General features: G+C 36.9%; 3 protein-coding genes across 14 annotated transcripts in view; 2 read left to right on the plus strand and 1 right to left on the minus strand.

Moving 5' to 3' along the window:
• armc9 (armadillo repeat containing 9) overlaps positions 1-1,836 on the minus strand; it is a 27,509-nt gene extending 25,673 nt beyond the window's left edge. For 5 of the 7 annotated variants that reach the window (XM_085433201.1, XM_085433198.1, XM_085433206.1 and 2 more), the window contains exons 1-4: positions 1,671-1,835; positions 1,238-1,435; positions 909-1,034; positions 526-696 (exon numbers count right to left, since the gene is read on the minus strand). In XM_085433201.1, coding sequence (XP_085289327.1) covers positions 526-696; positions 909-1,034; positions 1,238-1,312 — 372 coding nt within the window. In that variant the 5' untranslated portion in view covers positions 1,313-1,435; positions 1,671-1,835. Of the gene's footprint in view, positions 1-525; positions 697-908; positions 1,035-1,237; positions 1,436-1,670 lie in introns of all 7 variants that reach the window. The other 2 variants (XM_085433204.1, XM_085433200.1) reach the window with 2 other exon arrangements.
• Positions 1,249-4,650, plus strand: polr2h (RNA polymerase II, I and III subunit H). 3 transcript variants are annotated; one of them, XM_085433208.1, is made up of 6 exons: positions 1,249-1,312; positions 2,800-2,892; positions 3,222-3,305; positions 3,761-3,854; positions 4,020-4,103; positions 4,326-4,650. In XM_085433208.1, the coding sequence occupies exons 2-6, from the start codon at positions 2,820-2,822 to the stop codon at positions 4,441-4,443; spliced, it is 453 nt and encodes a 150-aa protein (XP_085289334.1). In that variant the 5' UTR covers positions 1,249-1,312; positions 2,800-2,819; the 3' UTR covers positions 4,444-4,650. The 3 variants fall into 3 exon arrangements, with proteins under 3 accessions (XP_085289334.1, XP_085289335.1, XP_085289333.1); XM_085433209.1 differs by lacking the exon at positions 1,249-1,312 and adding an exon at positions 1,900-1,972; XM_085433207.1 differs by lacking the exon at positions 1,249-1,312 and adding an exon at positions 2,167-2,368.
• A 1,427-nt stretch (positions 4,651-6,077) lies between these two features.
• mfsd8l1 (major facilitator superfamily domain containing 8-like 1) lies at positions 6,078-17,720 on the plus strand. Of its 4 annotated transcripts, XR_014915314.1 has the most exons (13): positions 6,078-6,507; positions 10,407-10,592; positions 10,773-10,835; positions 11,488-11,607; positions 11,718-11,797; positions 11,910-12,240; positions 12,542-12,615; positions 12,778-12,991; positions 13,260-13,382; positions 13,553-13,683; positions 15,525-15,639; positions 15,779-15,981; positions 16,030-17,720. XR_014915314.1 is itself a non-coding variant. In XM_085433210.1 (12 exons), the coding sequence occupies exons 1-11, from the start codon at positions 6,432-6,434 to the stop codon at positions 15,603-15,605; spliced, it is 1,479 nt and encodes a 492-aa protein (XP_085289336.1). In that variant the 5' UTR covers positions 6,078-6,431; the 3' UTR covers positions 15,606-15,639; positions 15,779-17,720. The 4 variants fall into 4 exon arrangements, 3 of the variants coding, with proteins under 3 accessions (XP_085289336.1, XP_085289337.1, XP_085289338.1); XM_085433210.1 differs by having other exon boundaries at positions 15,779-17,720; XM_085433211.1 differs by having other exon boundaries at positions 15,784-17,720.
• The last annotated feature ends 254 nt before the right edge of the window (positions 17,721-17,974 follow it).

Raw genomic sequence — 17,974 nt, forward strand, 5'->3', positions numbered from 1 at the left:
GTCTAAGAAGAAATCTGAGGCTGCTGTTCTGAGAATGAGCTACCAAAGCTTTTTCTGAATAAATCAATAAACATCAATTTATGGAAAGCTGTGATGAAGGCAGTTTTGTCTTTAATTATATTCAACAATATAACACATTTGACCACTTTTAAGTGATTTTTCTAACTTTAATACAGTAAAGTTAAGGTTATATACCTAATTTCTAGTAAGTGGCCCAGCCCCTCCTATATTTTTATGTATGTGGCCCTCAGTGAAAAAAGTTTGGACACCCCTGGCTTAAGGGGTCACTTAAGAAGACGCAATACATCTTCAATTATGATTGCATGTTTTGCTAAAAGAAGCATAAGGTTTTTTACAAATCTGTATAAATAAATGAACTCAAACTCCAATTGACTCACAAAATTGTTGCCACAGAAGGGCGAAAATAAGACTCTGGCGCAGCTTAGTGGACATATGAAAAATAGCACATAATGAAATAAGTATTAACAGACACATACACTTGTAAATACACATGTAAATACATACATGTCCTACAGGGTGCCTCCTCAGTGGGTAGATTGTAAAGTGGATGTAAAGGTAGAACTCCAGTCCCTGGGCCTCAGCATCAGTGTCTTTAACTCTGTGGGGAATATTCTCTGTCCACAGTTCAAAGAACACCCTGTGGTCTCCATCATCAAATGAGCTGAGAAGGTCTTTCTACAAAAGTCACATTTTTTGTGGTTTATCACACAGTAATAATTGAGTCTCAATGTACATGACTATTACAGATCTTTACAATTAATACAGACAAATACATCAATTTGAACTTTGCTTTGAGGTTGCAATATTTACATGTTAATTAGCATTTTCTAATCAAATAGTCTTTTGCACTTTTTACCATCACTCCTCCATGAAAAATCAAAATGTACCTGAATTACACGTGTCTTTGAGTCTTTGAGAGTATTCCCTCGAGGCTTTGAGAGGAGTCTGCCTTTGCTTTTGCACTCCTTCTCAAAACTGTGAAGAGTTTCTTCAAATTCTTCAAATTTGAGGTACTACAAAGAAACGAACAAAAAAATACAAATAAACACACGTGACATACCACCTCAATCAGAGCAGAATGTAAGTATGCTTTCAATCATCTATGCATAATTTATTGTAGAAACGCTATATATGAAAGTTGTGCATTGCGATTACTTCATTTCTATTAATGCTCACTGCGATTTGCATATGGCAGTTTACAGAAGAAACGTGCTACCTCCTTAATCATCCCAAGAAGATCGGTTTCATTTGCCGAGATGTCCCCCATATTGGCTGCCTCCTTGGAACTCATGTGAGTACCGAAAAGCTTTAAAATATCCGGCAGCAAAGAGTCCCACTTTCATTCAATAACGTTTTCGCTCCGAGTTAGTATTTTGCGGTCTGTTTGAATTGGACAGCACAATGGTTTGAGCAACTAACACACACACACACACACACACACACACACAGAAAGAGAAAAACATCAACAAAGATACAACTGATGGCGATTTTACTTTATAATCTAAAATTCAAGCACATTTGCCTTAAAAGTGAATTATTTTCATCACAGTAAGACATCAGAGACAGCGTCAAGATGTCACAAGCTAGCTAATAAGCTAACTCATCAATTAACGTTATGCGACATAAAGAGAGCGCATTAACATCATTACCTCGTTCGTATATCAGGTACTTGGTGAATACATTTCATTGACACTTCCGAGGCGCTCACGCGTAGAACCGTCCATTTTTGTGAGGATTTGTGGTCTTCAGTTGCAACTTATATTAGTTAGATAGCCATTAGCTAGCAACAGTACACAGACAGGACGCTAAAAAACACCTAGCAACCGAATAGACTGGAAAGTAGAGGCAAATGTCGTAAACATTGCCGAAAGGATGCTATTTGGTTCTTACGTATTCTTTGCAGATTATTGTGATTTTCTTTTGCTCTTTTTAACTTTATAACAACAATAAGGTATCTCATGAGACCATTTATTTTTTAAACTAGCTGGAAAACCTATATATTTGTTTCGAATATTAACGTAGAGAAAGAGCAGATAGGCAGGTATTTTTTTTTTTATTATACGTTTTTTTTTTGTCTGTGGCTGAAAAAATTCGTCTATCTGTCTTTATCTAATTTCGTTATATATTTACATTTATATTCTTTCTTTCCGTATTTCAAACCGGAAGCACTTTCTATGTCAAAGGTTGAGCACATTGTTCCTGCGCGGTACAGTCTGTTTGGGATAATAATGAATGAAATTTTGACTAACTAAGACATCTAGCGCAAAATTAAATACTCCCCGTCGCAGAGTGAAAACCCAAGTGAGCGCGACGCCATTGAACTTACAGTATAATATCAAAACTTGAGGTACGTTTTTGGAATCGTTTGGCCAATATGCTAAGGCTAGCAATTAGCATGAATGAGAGATGCTAAAGTTGAAAAAGCTTTGCCAAGACCTTAATACTTTCGCTAACTGATTCGGCAACAACGGGTGTTAGATTACTGTTAAATGGTCAAAAACAAAAGCACGAATTATTAAGGTTTGAAGTTTTTTTTTTTACGTTGTGATACACAGTTGTTTCATTAATGTATGATTAGTGGTTAAGATTTTTCAGCTGCAGTTGTGCACAGAATAGACGGGGGGGAACAATAAGACAAGCAAACACAAGTTTCTGTGAATTTAAGTGAAGTGTGTTTCTTGTACTGGCAGGGTGTGTTTTAAGTTTCAGTAATGGTTTCAGTCTAATAAAAGTGGCTTCATTTTGTGTTTTTGTCTTTATTTTCCCTTATTTTTACAGACTGACAGACTCGGAGAGAGATGGCTGGAATTCTTTTTGAGGATATTTTTGATGTAAAAGATATCGATCCAGATGGCAAGAAGTTTGACAGAGGTGTGTGAAATATTATCATTAAAAAAGTGAAATTATAACACCAACCAACAGATAATTGCATGTTTGATCTCTAATTTGATCTCGATATAGATAAAGTTTAATTTATAACCCAAGTGCAGTTCTTCTTAGTGAAAGGGATCTGATATTAAGTATTAAACCTTTCAAGTATCCAAACACACAACTTCTGGCCAATCATGAACCAGTCTAACTTTGATTATCAACAAGAGGCATTATTTTAGTTATTGTTGATCTTCGTTAACACCATTTAATTAAAAAAACAAACAAACAATAAATTATCTAATAGAAACTCTTCAACTGTTAATCTGCAGTATCTCGTCTGCATTGTGAAAGTGAATCGTTCAAGATGGACCTCATCTTGGATGTGAACATTCAGATCTATCCTGTTGATCTTGGTAAGAAAAAACATTCTTTTTTTGTCCCTGTGTGTCTTTGTGTTTTTGTTTTGTTTTGTTTTAAATTGGAAGTCATTTGTTAGTTAATATGTATCAAATACAATGGTGTAAACCGGTCCTATATACAGCATAATTATAGCAAATGACTATGTCAGCTATTTAGAATATTTTATCAGAATAAACTGGCACTCTTCAAAAGTAAAGATTATACTGTAATACATAAAAAAATATGATTGCTCGTTAATGTATCCCCTGACTCCCTCAATATTTGACTTGTTCACGTGCAGGTGAGTCGTGTAATAGCTGTATAATAACATTTACTCAACCCAAAGGAACCCAGCTCTATGAGTAAAAAGCCTTGAAGAACCATGTGTCAGAATTGTATCTGTAACCCAAAGTGTCCAAATGCACAATATGATAAAGCTAGTTTGTTGTAATATATCTCTTTCATTAAGGTGACAAGTTTAGACTGGTAATTGCCAGCACGTTATATGAAGATGGAACACCAGACGATGGAGAGTACAATCCTCAGGATGACAGACCGTCTAGGTAAGACAGCTGCTTCCAATTTAAAGTTGTAATTTGTGGAACTTTAGCAAAAAGAAAATTGCTGTTTTATTGGCATATTTAACAATAATAACATTGTTAATACTTCTTACGCTTTTAATTTACAAAATGACTTTCACACTCATTCCACTTTGTTTAAATTTCCAGAGCAGACCAGTTTGATTATGTGATGTATGGGAAAGTTTACAAGATTGAGGGCGATGAAACTTCAACAGAAGCTGCCACACGTCTGTAAGTGAAGTGCTTAGTTTTCTCAAAATGACTATATGTCATATATTTACTGAAATTAATAATCCGCTGGAACAAAACTGTGTTTCTAACAGAGAAGATGACCTTTCTGTGAAACTATTTATGGAAATGAGATCACATTTGAATCTGCCTGTGTGATAACTTTTCCAGACTCTGCCGTTGGTTTGTGCTATTCCAATTTCTTGTGTGTTTTTCTTGTTTCAGCTCTGCTTATGTGTCTTATGGAGGCCTCCTCATGAGGCTACAGGGAGATGCCAACAATCTTCACGGCTTTGAAGTGGACTCTAGGGTCTACCTGCTCATGAAGAAGCTGGCCTTCTAAAACAAACCTGTGGTCACCCACCCATGGTTCACCAGTCAACCTTAAATTTATATGGAGCATCTACAAGGAGGCTGTCGGAAACTTTTTTATTTTGATGATTCTCATTCCTCCATCAGGATGGACTAAAGACTAAACACTGTGGCACATAAGAACTGCTACCGACTCCACCTGCAGACAAACTGTAAATAAAGACTTCTTTTATACACATTGGCATGTTTATTCTTCCTTATATCTTAGCAACTGCTCTCAAACAAACATTTAATTATTCTTGTACTCTGCAAGAAGGGTGAGTCTAACATTATTACACAGGCATCATGTGTGCTGCTATAATTAGGATGGAAGATGGTTCTATAAAGAAACAGTGCTAATTGAATAAAGTAGTTCAGAACGGTGAACTTTCAGGTTTGTAATTACAGTTCCAATAAATCTGTTTGCAGTTTTTGGCTCCATTTATTCCTCCTGCAGACCCCAAATGGGCCATTTATCCTCAGCCTACTCACAACCGCAACAATGCATGTTAGCTGATGTCATTCTGACTCTGCACATGAGGCAACAAGGGATCCACAACCACAAGCAAAACCTTAAGCATGTGTAAAAGCAGCAACACACATGATTAATGCCCAAAGATTAAATCTCTCCCTAAAAGGAAGATTTAGCAACAAACATGAGGTAATCCTACCTCATGTGTGGGACTTCACAGTGTGATGGAAAATGTTCTACATGCCAACAAACTAAAATGTGAACACACGAGAGACAGAAAATTTAATCAAGTGTACACAGGCAGCTTTTTGTATGGAAAGCGGGTTTTTCTTCTAATGGAAGTCACAAGATGGGGAACATTTTTGTCTGACTCAGACTAGAGTTTAGTGATGTAACTTCTCTGAGGTCTTCCGCTTTTCCTCCTGCTTGGTATCTCCATTTTCAACATCCTTTGTCCAACAAATCCACTATTCCTCATCATCATCCCTTGTCTCTCCAACTTTATCTCCAAAACACTTGACGTGAGCTCTCCCTCTGATACACTCATTTTCTAGCTTGTCCACTTTCTATGAAAATTTTAGCATTTCCAGCTCCAGGTTTAGGGTTTTTAGTTTAGTCTTACTGTCCAAATTATACATCATAGCAGGTCTCACTCTCGTCTTATAAACCTTCTTTTTCACCCTTGCTGCTAACCTCCTGTCACAAATCACCCCTGACACTCATCTCCACCCACTTCACCCTGCCTATGCTCTCTCCTACTCCTAAACTGCATTAATCAGCATGATTGAATCCACACTCATTAGCGAATATCCAGATTCAGTCCAAGGGGTTCAAAAGGTTTTATTTTTTTGCAATAGTGACGCTTGTCTAATAAAGCACGTATAAACAAGAAGTGCAGTTCTTTGTATCAGATCGATACCAAAATTTGCAATATCGCACAGCACTACCATCGTGTATCTTGTTAAATGGTCTTGCAACAGAAAGAAGAAGAAAAAAAACCCTTATACTCCAATGTGTGCGTATATTATTCAATCTATGAAAGCAGTTGAAGTTTCAGCGGTTGCGACTGTCAATGTGCGGGCAACCGGAAGTTGTGTAGGATGGCTTTAAACTGCGCGCTGCTGTGATTGGTTGTTTCCCCTCTGCCTCGCTTTTGGCAGTTTGAGGGCGAGTGTTTAGTAAGCTACGGCTAGCATCAATCATTGCGGAGCATTTACCCGGCTGGTTTAATTACAGACATTTTATATATGCATGGACTGGACTCGTGTTTTCACGACGAAAACACGAGTTTTCCATACGATATGAGATAACGCGTAGTGATAAGTGATATTAGCCTTGCAAACGCTGTTCAGGTAGTGGGAACAGTGTGCTCTTGAAGCATTCTGCAGCTGTTCTCTGTAATTGGAAGCACTGCTCTCGGGATTATGTCGGCTGTGTTTGGTAGGGAGACGAGAAGGGACATGTATGTTTAAAGTCTTACAGAGAGAAGAATTCAGCAGTGAGGCGTAATGGATAGCAGACGGGAAAAGAAGCTGACATATATCATCATTGGACTTATTTTTCTTCTCAGCGGGGTGGAATATGGTAAGACTTGTTATTGGGGTAAACATGGGTAGATGACAATGACAAAGAAATTGTAACAAGTACAACAAAACTGTTCTATAAAGATATTTTAAGTGGACAAAATGGACTGTTTTAATTATAACGCTGTGGCACAACACCGGTGCAATGACGCATGAGTATAAAGAGTAAAAAAGATTTTTAAAAATAGGTCATTTCTTTATTTTATATATATTCATATCCCCTTCATATCATGTTTACTATAGTCTATTTAACAATATGCAAATATAATAAACATTAAAAAGAAAAAACATCGGAAATAATTCATTTCACATAATCATTTTCAATGAAGGTCATCTCTACAGTGCATTTAAAGCGCATTTGTGATAACATAAATGTTTATAAGTATCCCAATATATAAGATGTATATGTATTGCATAGAATATATAAAAATCTAATTATTATAAGAGGTGGAGATGATGATAATAATAATAATATGTTACATTGTGTTTATTTACCGCATTGGCATTTAACAAACAAAAAAATCTGTTCTGTGTTACACACTGCATTATAAGTACCATAAGCTTAACCGGTTATAAAGACACACACAGAAAACTGTAAAAGAATAGATTATAAATCCAGGCTTCAATCAATACAATTGTGAGCTTTAAATGAAGTGAAATTAAGTACAAATTTAAGGTTTGTTTCAATTTTATGATTCTGTAACAGCAAATTGTTTTCACTATTTGCTGGTGACGAGTGTAAATCAGAAAATAGGAAATTCAGCATCCACAGATGCAAGATTGAGGTAGAATTGGGCAAACTCAAAGGTAAGGCGATAATACCAGTGTAAATCTTTATGTGGTGTAAAAATATTGCGATATCATTGCATCACCGTACATTTATGTTCCCTTGTGTGCGCAGTAATGAGAGAACCCCAGGCTGATCTGTGAGTAAGATCAACGTGTGTCAGCCTCCATTGATGAGTTAGTTCCTAAAAATTGAACTACTTGAACAATCTCCAACAAAGCACAGGACTTAGCAAAATGTGTAAGAAAACTGTTCCTGTGGAAATAATAACTGTGTTTCACCTGATAAGACCATAGCACAGAACCATTGAGTACAACCAGGCTAAGCGTGGGAGGACCTGTGACCCAAATGTATATAAGTGACTCAGTCCAGCATGATTGGAGCGCTTGATAGCACCCCACGTGACAGTGAAAACAAACAAGGAAATTAGTGATTAAAGGAAAATCTCAGGTAGAAAAGATTTTTGTTTTACTTTGCAACAATATTGGGCAACTCCCAAAGAGTTACAAGGTTAAGTTAACCTAAAATCTTAAGCAGTTATTTTACACTTGGACTTCAAATTTTCAAGGGAAACACTAGCTAGGTTTGCTTGATCACAGGAAACTGAACAGTACTTAAAACACAGTTGGTTCATCTTTTAACATGAGTGGTTTTACTTGTAGTTGAATTAATGTTTTAGATCTAAGAGTGCAGATTTCCAGTACAACCCACCTGTGTTTATTTAAGAGTGAGTAATGTAAAATAGGGTCATCTACACTACAGTTTGACACTGTATATTCAACTGCACGTCTTCTTCCCCTCACCCCCAACTGGTCTCGGCACCTTGCCACCCCTCCCTAAGGCTGATGCTTCTGGAGAAATCTTCTTGTTAAAAGGAAGTTTTTATGCTTGCTCATACAGGGTCACCTGATTTTAAGGGTTTTCCATTATGTATTATTACTGCAATATAAAGTGTATTGAGTTGACTGTTTTGTTTTTTAAATTTCGTGCTATATAAAGAAAAATCAAACTGAATTTAACTGGTTGGACATCACTGTCTTTATGCAAACATTGCTTAAGCCATTATCACAACTCGGTAACAGTCACTTTAAAAATACAGTCAAAAGAACAACTGACAACAGACATGAATGCAGGTGTGCCTTGTGAAACCATTGCATAATCCAAATGTGTTTAAAAATGTCCGCCTTTAAGACGTGTATACATAAGAACAGGTTAGGAGCAATGTGGCAACCACAAATCAAAGTCAATGAACTTAACTAAACTCTTGCAAAAAGGGTGAATTAACACATAGCTGATGTGAAATAACTGCCATGTAGAGTAAATAATTCTCAAATTTGGGACAAATAATTAAAGCAACTACACCAATGTGAGCAAAGAATGCCGCTAACTAACCGGATGAGTAGTTGTGAAGAGCCTGGAAAACCGACCAGCCAACCAGGTATCAGCTATAAAGCATTGTGCATCAAGCAAATCGCTTTACACAATTAGGTCAATACGTTTTTGGTCTCTGCTCCACTGTAGTGGATTTTAAATCAAACATTCATGATGTGACTGAAGTGCATACTTTAATTCAAGGGTTTTACCAAAATAATTCATTAACCTTTTAAGAATTACAGCCATGTTTAGTCATCTGTTTTCAAAGGCTAATGATTAATTGAGAAGAGAAACATTATTTTTAACATCACGTAATCATACATATATTTGAATGAAAATGCTTCCTGGAGTGTAGAAACCATACACATCACAAAACGCTGTGTTTCCTTCCTCAAGATGCTCTGACAGGCCTTGTTGTGGATCTTTCTACCTCCAGTTTTGTACAACCATGCTCTGTTGGGGTGAGATCAGATGACTGACTTGGCCACTGAGGAATATGGCATTTCTTTCCCTTCAGAAGCTCTTGGTTTGGTATTGCAGTATGCTTTGTTTCACTATCCATTTGCACTGTCAGCCGCTGTCCAATCAGTTTTGCGACATTTTGCTGAATGTGCTACTGCTACTTCTATCAGCAGTCACATCATCAGTAAGCACGACTGACCTAGTTCCACATGCTATAATATTGCCTCCACCATGATTTACAGATAATGTCATATGCTTTGGACCTTGAGCTCTTTCTCTCCTTCTCCATCTTTTTTCTTCCCATGATTCTATTACAAGTTAGAAGACATTTTTTTTCAGAAATGTGTAGGCCCCTTTAAATGTTTTCTGGTAAAGTCTAATCTGACCTTCTTGTTTTTGAACATAACCACTGGTTTGTTGTACATTTGTATTTGTATTAACAATCAGAAAGTGTCTCTTGATTGTAGACTTTAACAAACACCGACCTACCTCCCCTTCTGTGGTCTTTCAGGCCTTTTTGGTGTTTTTTGAGCTAATCAATTCATTCATTCTTTTAAAGAATGAACCAGATTTTTATTTTATCAGCTTAGTTTGTCCTGATGTAACGAGGGTACAGGCCTCACCTGGCCGTGAAACTGCTTATCAGTCAATCAGTTTCTATTTACCTTTTTGCATCTAAAAATGGTACATTAGGTACATAAATTGGCTGTAATTGTTAAAAAGTTAATTCAGTGGGTTTTTTTTAATACCTTGAACTAAATTAAGTCTGTACTTCAATCAAATCTTGTTTATTTGACTCCACTGTGGTGCTCTATAGAGGCTGTTTATAGACAAGGTCAATGAAAAAGAGAGATTATTGAATTATCTACAGATACAGAGGTTTTGCTCTTTCCTAATGAGCAATATATAAATATACAAATAAATGATAAATTCCTAAAGTTTATGAAAAAGAAACATTCAGTTTTGGAGCTTTTAGTTTTGTCACTTCCACACACAGTTGTCTGTCAGGGCCATATCCCTGAACGACAAAAATTTGAGTAGTAATTTTCTCTGGAATTCTCAGAGAGCGTGCTTTATTGTGTGCCATCTGACCCAGTAATTGAATTTTGGATTACATTTGGTCAGCATTATCCTTTGCCTGTGTGATAAATAAAGCTGTAAGCAATAACAGCGTGCTGTATCCATCTTTTGTCTTTTAGTTTTCAGACTGTGATGAATCGAATATGTATGATTTCTTAATAGTAAAATAAAAAACAAACTCTCTTCTCTATCCACAGCTGTAATTTTGCCCACAATATGGCGTTTCTTGCAGACTCTGGATGCAGCACCTTACTTTCTGGGATTGGTCCTGTCAGCATTCAGTCTGAGTGGCCTACTGTCTGGACCACTGTTTGGCCACTGGTCCGACAGAACCCGATCAACAAAGAAGATCATATTGTTTGCCAACATCTTTGAGATAGTTGGTGAGTCCACAGGTCTTGCATATTTTCTAACACTCAGCAATCCTTCAAATAGGATTCACGTTTGAACCCCAGTTATACTGGGTACTTCTTTTGTACAAGAAACCAAACATATTTTTTTATTCAAATCTTATGACAATTGTTTAAGTCGATTCCATATTTACTTTTTATCTTTTTTTACAGGTAATTTTATGTACTTGATGGGATACTCAAAGTGGCTTCTGCTGTCAAGCAGACTGGTAGCAGGTGAGTCTATAATAAGTAAACGTAGAACTGAGAATCATTTTGTGGATTTAATGACTACAAATATGTTAGTCATACTGAAAAGCATGTTAGTTTAGAACAGTTTAAAAAACTGGATTATAAAAGTTTCAGACTGAAAGTACTTCAGTGATTAGAAAATACTGGGATACATTATTTACTGCAAAATATAGTCCCTGCCTTTGTGATAGTTTCCATTGACACTCATAAATCCTTAACTTGTAGGTCACTAATAGTGTTTCAAAGTTCAACCTGCGATCGGTTTACAAGCTACTTTAAATTGAGTCTTAAGGTATGTTTGGTGAAATATACTGCTGAGTTTGCAGCAACTGAGTGTGTTATGAACTGGATATGAGACATTGTTAAGACTTTGTCGAGGTTGGACATAATAGTTGCATAACTGCTGTCACTTTGTTGGAGTAATCTGGAGAAATTTCAAGAATGCCAACTGTTTCCTTCTTGTCTAAATAGTTCATGTTCACAGTTCTTATTTGGAGCTGTGTTTTGGGTCATTGTTCCATTGTTGGTGAAACATGATATCTTATCTTTTTTCCCACTTTACAAAAAACAGTATTACCTGGAAAAGAGAAGCCAAAGTTGATGTTTTTGGTTTTTAGTTGGTTTGTTTGTTTCCCAGGCATCGGTGCAGGCGTTAGCTCGTCTATCTTTGGCTTCTTAACCAGAAGCACGGCCCCAGAGGACCGTGCCACTGTATTTGCTGCTTTCATGGCATGTCGGCAGGCTGGACTTGTGATTGGTCAGTGCTTGTTTGCTTTCTTGCGACAAATATTAAAGATTGTTTAGTTATTATAAATCTTAATGGTTTTAGGTGGATAATGTTCATGTAGTATCCTTTGTTTAACACAGGTCCAGCATTTAACATCTTTCTGAGGTTGTGTGATTTCCACCTGGGTCCTTTTGTAATCAATAAATACACTGCACCCGGGGTAAGATTTATAACATGTCAGTATGCATTATAATAAGGTGTTTTACATTTTTTATGCATTTCTTTGCAGCCATCTGTGGAGAGCAGTGATCTTGTTCATCCTTCCCTTGCAGCTGTTTATGTGTCTGCTGTGGATTCTCCTTCAATTCGTGGTTGTTTTCCTGACTGTGGACCTACCACCCGTTGAGAAAAGGAAAGCCAGGGATAGTATGATGCGAAAGAACCAAGAGGAAGAGAATGAGAAAAGCCTTGTGGAAGACGTAGAAGAGAGCGATGAAGAGGGAAAGCCCCTAATAGTGTCTCAGGAGCTGATGGGGTCCTACGGCTCTGTTGTGGCTTCCAGTCCACCCAGGAACACTACGCTGAATCCGAATCCTTCACCTCATTCTCCTGTTTCACCAGCAGAGTCTTCAGGTGTCTTTAAGAATTTCAGCATATCTCGAGGTCAGTGATTCACATGATTATTGCTGGGTGCCTTGCCTGTTTGTTCATCTCTTCTTCTATCCTCTTCTTAAACAGATTGGATTGCCTTCTTGCTACAAAGCGTCTTAGTTTTATGAGCCTTGGAATGTGCAAAATATATCTCTTACAAGTGAAGTAGCACAGTTTGTTTGTTGTTGTTGTTTCTGAACTTCCTGGTTATGAAATAGATTTTTGTCCCCTTTCTTTCTGACTTTGCTGTTGACCAATGTCTCTTTCCAGTGTTTTCATGTTTTGTCTACATGTTTCGGTTTCTTTGTATCAGAGTTCCTGAGAGAAGAGGTGATTGTGCTGCTGGCTGCCCAGTTTGTCACCTTTTTCAATCAGACAGCCCTGGAGGTGCAGATTGAAACTCTCATACAAATTAAATGATCTGTTTTCAGTATATCATTTCTTGATTTTTTTTTAAATCATTTTAAACCCTGTGAGAGCATACAAACTAAGTTTTATCTTGCCAACAAACATAATGAGACTAAAGGATTTAACGGGCTGTGTCCTCAGACCATGGTGACCCCTCTGACGCAGAAATATTTCAGCTTTGGGGAGCTGGAGAACAGCGTGATGTACTTTCTTGGTGGTGTAGTGGTGATTGCCGGCTTCCTGTTTGTGCGCTGGCTGAGCCGCCATGTGACGGAACGGGTGATCCTCGCCATTGGTCTGTGCATGTGCAACATCTCCTGTATCTGGTGCCTCATCTTCTTGGCTAAGCCGCTAGGTTAGACTCAACTTGAAATTATAATTTTTTTTGATTGTTTTTTTGCTTTAGCATCTAACTCTCATGAATGCTGTTCATCTGGACGGAGCATTTTCACATATAGAACTAGGTCCTTGATCTCTCACTGAGACACAGTCAAAGTAATGCTTTCTTTTTACACATATGTAATATTTAATCCTTAAAAAAGCTTTCCTGAAATCCATCTTCGAAATGTGTCATATATATTATTCACCTTTTTCCTTCTTTTGGCGTTTTGTGTTTTCTCTAGGTGGCTTTGCATGGCAGCTGACAGAGTTCATCATTGGGGTATTTCTGCAGATTTTGGGTTTGCCGTTTGTGTCTGTTGCGCAGGTTTCTCTGTTTTCCAAAATTACAGCTGAGAAAACACAAGGTGAGAAACTGCACCATCTACTGGACAAGCAAAGGCATGACAGGGTTCTGGGGTCGTTTCGAGGGAAAAAATTAGTATATCAGTGAAACTGACTGCACATTTTAAGGCCTTATAATAACCATAGAAGTAAGCCCTTTGATGTGTTTTGTGCTGTGTGGGGCATTTTACAGGTTTCAGTCAGGGAATACGTCGTTCAGTGGGGGGTCTAGCCACCATTCTGGGCCCACTATGGGCTGGAGGCCTTACCGAGAACATGTATGTCATGATGGGGATGATGACTGTACTGCTGGTCCTGCTAACGGTAAGCAACAATTACAATGACAAAACCATAAGGCATCCTGTCAGAGGTTAAGTGTAAACGGACCTTTGTTGGCTGAGAGGAATCATATTTATATCGAGGGCATAACCTGAAAAAATAAAATGAAAACTCATTTGCAGTATTTTTGCTTTTGAAATTTTCTTTATACAGTGTAAATAGTACATTTGGGTAGATTTAGGTTATGTACTTCTCTTCTTTTCCTACATAAAATATTACAAATAAAAATAATACATAATACGCATTTGTGCTTTTGTATTGCTTTATTTTGCCTAAATACTTCTCTCTACTTTTCATTTGTTAGGAATGAATATTGCTACCTACTTGAGAACATAATGATTAATCACCACATTCCCTTTTTACGCAAACCTTTGTTCTTGCACTAATGTGTATAAAATAAACCAGTTTCTAAAATTGGGACTCACAAAGTGTGCAAATGTGCATTTCTGTTTTATGTCAAAAAGTGATGTTTCTCATCAGTGAGTATCTGTTTAGAACAAATAAAAACCTAAAAATAGGTTTTATGTTAAGAAAAGGAGATGCATGTTGACATGTCTAGCCAGCAGCAACTGGATTAGCTAACAAGCAAGCACAACAATATCCTTTTAATGAAGTACAGGCTCACTTGTTATGAAACCCAAATGTTTAGAAGCAAACAAGACAAAACAAGGCAAAAACAACCAAATTTACTCCATCAGTTCTTCACAGACCTTTCTTTCATTATTTTCTCTGTAAAAAAAACCAACAAAAAACGTGGAGCTCTACCTCCCTGACACATCCGATGTAGTTTCTCAGTTATCACAGCATCAAATGTTCAGTTCTTAAAAATATTTAAACTTTTACAGATACTACCAAATGAACCCGAATGAAACATTCCCGCTTCAAATCACGTCTGTAAAACTCCAGACGTGTCTGTGTCCAATTCAGGACACAGACACTATCTCTACTTTTAAGATTAGGCTTCAAACTTTCCTTTTTGATAAAGAATATAGTTAGGGCTGGATCAGGTGACCCTGAACCCTCCCTTAGTTATGCTGCAATATGCTGCTGGGGGATTCCCATGATGCATTGAGTATTTCTTCTTCTGTCACCTTTCTCACTCACTATGTGTTAATCAACCTCTGTGCATTAAATCATACTTGTGATTAATCTCTGGCTCTCCTCCACAGCATGTCTTCTATCCTGTCTTCCTTCTCTTATCCCAACTGGTCTCAGCACCTCCCTGAGCCTGGTTCTGCTGGAGGTTTCTTCCTGTTAAAAGGGAGTTTTTCCTTCCCACTGTCGCCAAAGTGCTTGCTCATAGGGGGTCATATGATTGTTGGGTTTTTCTCAGTATGTATTATTGTAGGGTCTTTAACTTACAATGTAAAGCGCCTTGAGGCGACTGTTGTGATTTGGCGCTGTATAAAAAAAATTGAATTGAACTAAATATTGAACTCAGCTTAGCAACTGCTAAATGATAATGACACGTGTAGCGTTGGACCCGTTAAGCATAGACAGGACACGGACGTAATGACAGCACTACTTTATTTTCGAATGTGATTACACTGTGGTTTTTGTTTTCACTGGGACACAGACACTCCCCCTCTGCCTGTCACTGACAACATATAAAGAGACATAATCACACTCACATCCCAACACACCTGTTCACCCCACCCCTGCGCCGCCCCGGGAGCTCACTGCGTCACCCCTCCTCTGCACCCGGCCAGAGACCACACCCACGCCACAACACCAACTAACAGACAATCTTTCTCTTTCTCTCAGTCACCTTCCACTTCAACATGAGAATAAACGTTTCTTTAACAAACGTTTTTTGTCCATTGCAGATGATGCTGGTCTACTCATACAGCCGACTGGTGGAACCTGCTGCACAGGAGCAAATGGACAATTCGGAAAACTTTAATTAGCAAGTGGCTGTTAGAGGAAAAGTGGTTGAAGGAGGTACAGTTTTATTTACAACCATAATGTATGTCTTGATGCGATTAATTTCAATTCACTTTGGTAGTATAGTAATCAGATGTTAGAAAGTAAATAAAAGTCTTACATACTGTCTTCTTCTGTCCCTCTCTCTCTTTTTAAGAACAGTGTGAGCTTCACGATCTGTACTTTCTGTCCCTCATCAGTCTCACTTTCTGCAGACCATCATTTAGAGTAGTGTCACGCACCAGAAGCACAAAGCTCATTCTGTAGGGGTTGGATTTGTCTGTGCAGAGGCTGATCTGATGCTGTTTAGTTCACTATATTTCCTATGGAAATATACAGAGTTCTGCTGTTCATGCAAGAGTTGGATAAAGAGGTTTGTACCAACATCCTACCTGTGCTTCAGCACAGGTAGGATGTTGGTACATGTTGGATCCTACCTGTGCTGTGATCACACATCATGCTAACTGTTAATTTGATGAATATTCCAAATGTTTTACATTTGCATCAGAGGACATATATGAATATATATTAAGCACTGACATGATTTGCATTATTCAAGGTGTTTAAAGTTTTGTGACCATTGTGGGATTAATTTGCTGACTCCCTGAATTTTTTTGAGGGTGTTTTTAGGGTTTAGGAATTACAGCTTCTTAAGCTTTTGCCCCCTTTTTTGTTTTTTCCGGGGGACTAAAGGTAATTTGCTCAATTGACCTTTTTCATGGACAGGTGTAAACTATTCTTTCATTATTTTTTGCATCAGTTAAACAGTTAAAAGCTCCTAAGTTGATTTCAAATGCAGCATTTGGATTTTGAACTATGCATGTGAACTTGGAATCAACAGAGATAAATGTTGTATAGGCTGCAAAAACAACTCTATTGTAGAGATAACAGCAACATTAGGATTTGCGAAATCAACAGTATGATGGATATATGAAAATAAAGATACTGGTGAGCCACAGAAGACATTGGCGGTAGATCAGCGCACGTGTGTCACTGTCATTGACTGGCTAGTCTGTAAGTGGAAGACTTCACAAGGGTAGACTTTATCGGCTTCAAGAATAGAAAGGCCAAAATCTAAAATGATGATTTTTATTTTAATTATGATTACAACAATTTTTACAATTATGTGGTGCCTCTGAAGACAGGGGACTGTAAATGAAAATCGCTGTAATTACTCAAAAAAATAAAAGCTTTAAAGGCTTCAATTTCATCTCAAATCTGTTGTAAAAAATTATAACTGAAAAAATATCACTGTCTAAATGTTTCCTACTGAAACATAATGATACCTTGACCTATTGACCTTCTGTTGTGATAAAGAATATTAATATGTTATTAATACCAAAACAGTACAGTACAGAGATTTTAAAGGCAGGCCCTTTTGTCTGAAATAGCAGAAGGATTTAGAACTTTATTTTTATTTTATTTTTATTTTTTTAAATTTACAGTAATTTAATTACAGTTGATCAAATGAAATATTCAGCTTTTGATGACACTGTTTTACATTCTTCTCATATTGTATTTATTAATTTAACAAGCGCTTAAACACATTGCCGATATGTTTTTTTTAAATGTCACAGTAAGTGAGACAATAATTAAACACTAAATAATCAGAAATAATTACAACAACTAATACAAAGAATCTTTTTTTCATTGGAAAGAACTACGAAGTACACATTGCTAATATCATGATGCTGATTTCATATATATTTTCAACACTGGTGGGCGCTCTTAGTCTTTGAAATATTTCATTCTTATTGCTGCATGACTGGTATGTGATCACAAGGAGTTGAGTCCACTGTTAGAAGCTGGGTTTTTTTTTGTGTGTGTGTGTGTGTTTTAATGAACATCAGCACTGTTAGAGTTGCTTTAGGTACAAGGCAGTGCTAAAACAGGCACTACACTTTTTGCAAGCATTTATGTTGTTTGTCTCGTAATAATTTCTTCACATTTTACACTAAACTCACCAAAGCGATGTTATGAACAGAGTATTCTTTATTTCATATTTATTTTTCATTATTTATTTATTTTGTTTTGTTGCCTCGCAAAATGTACATGACCTAATTTGTACCATTGTCTTTAAATAAAAAAGATGAACTTCACTATGTGAGCTTGTGTTTATAATTCTCCTAATAAGTGATGAGTTTGGGTATAGTCACACAGTCATTTTGAGAGTAGATCAAAAGAATTGGTTTTATAAGACATTACTTATGTTTGCAATATAGTATATGACAAGAAAATAATGTTTATATACATATTTATTTAGTTTTCTATTATTTAAAATGTACATTAATTGCAATAACAGTATTTTGTCAAGGTCATTTGTTTTCTATCGTTTAAAAGTCAAAGAAAGATT

The sequence above is a fragment of the Copadichromis virginalis genome, linkage group LG15 (genome assembly GCF_057382275.1).
Source record: "Copadichromis virginalis isolate Kocher_CV1m ecotype Utaka linkage group LG15, C_Virginalis_male_GT1.1, whole genome shotgun sequence".
Taxonomy (NCBI): domain Eukaryota; kingdom Metazoa; phylum Chordata; class Actinopteri; order Cichliformes; family Cichlidae; genus Copadichromis; species Copadichromis virginalis.

Excerpts from the sequence above, each read along its gene's own strand:
- polr2h (XM_085433208.1), top strand. The coding sequence starts at position 2,820 with ATGGCTGGAATTCTTTTTGAGGATATTTTTGATGTAAAAGATATCGAT. Across the intron at positions 2,893-3,221 it reads TGGCAAGAAGTTTGACAGAG|TATCTCGTCTGCATTGTGAA; the intron begins GTGTGTGAAATA and ends GTTAATCTGCAG. Across the intron at positions 4,104-4,325 it reads ACAGAAGCTGCCACACGTCT|CTCTGCTTATGTGTCTTATG; the intron begins GTAAGTGAAGTG and ends TTCTTGTTTCAG.
- mfsd8l1 (XM_085433210.1), top strand. The coding sequence starts at position 6,432 with ATGGATAGCAGACGGGAAAAGAAGCTGACATATATCATCATTGGACTT. Across the intron at positions 12,241-12,541 it reads GAATTTCAGCATATCTCGAG|AGTTCCTGAGAGAAGAGGTG; the intron begins GTCAGTGATTCA and ends TCTTTGTATCAG. Across the intron at positions 13,684-15,524 it reads TACTGCTGGTCCTGCTAACG|ATGATGCTGGTCTACTCATA; the intron begins GTAAGCAACAAT and ends TGTCCATTGCAG.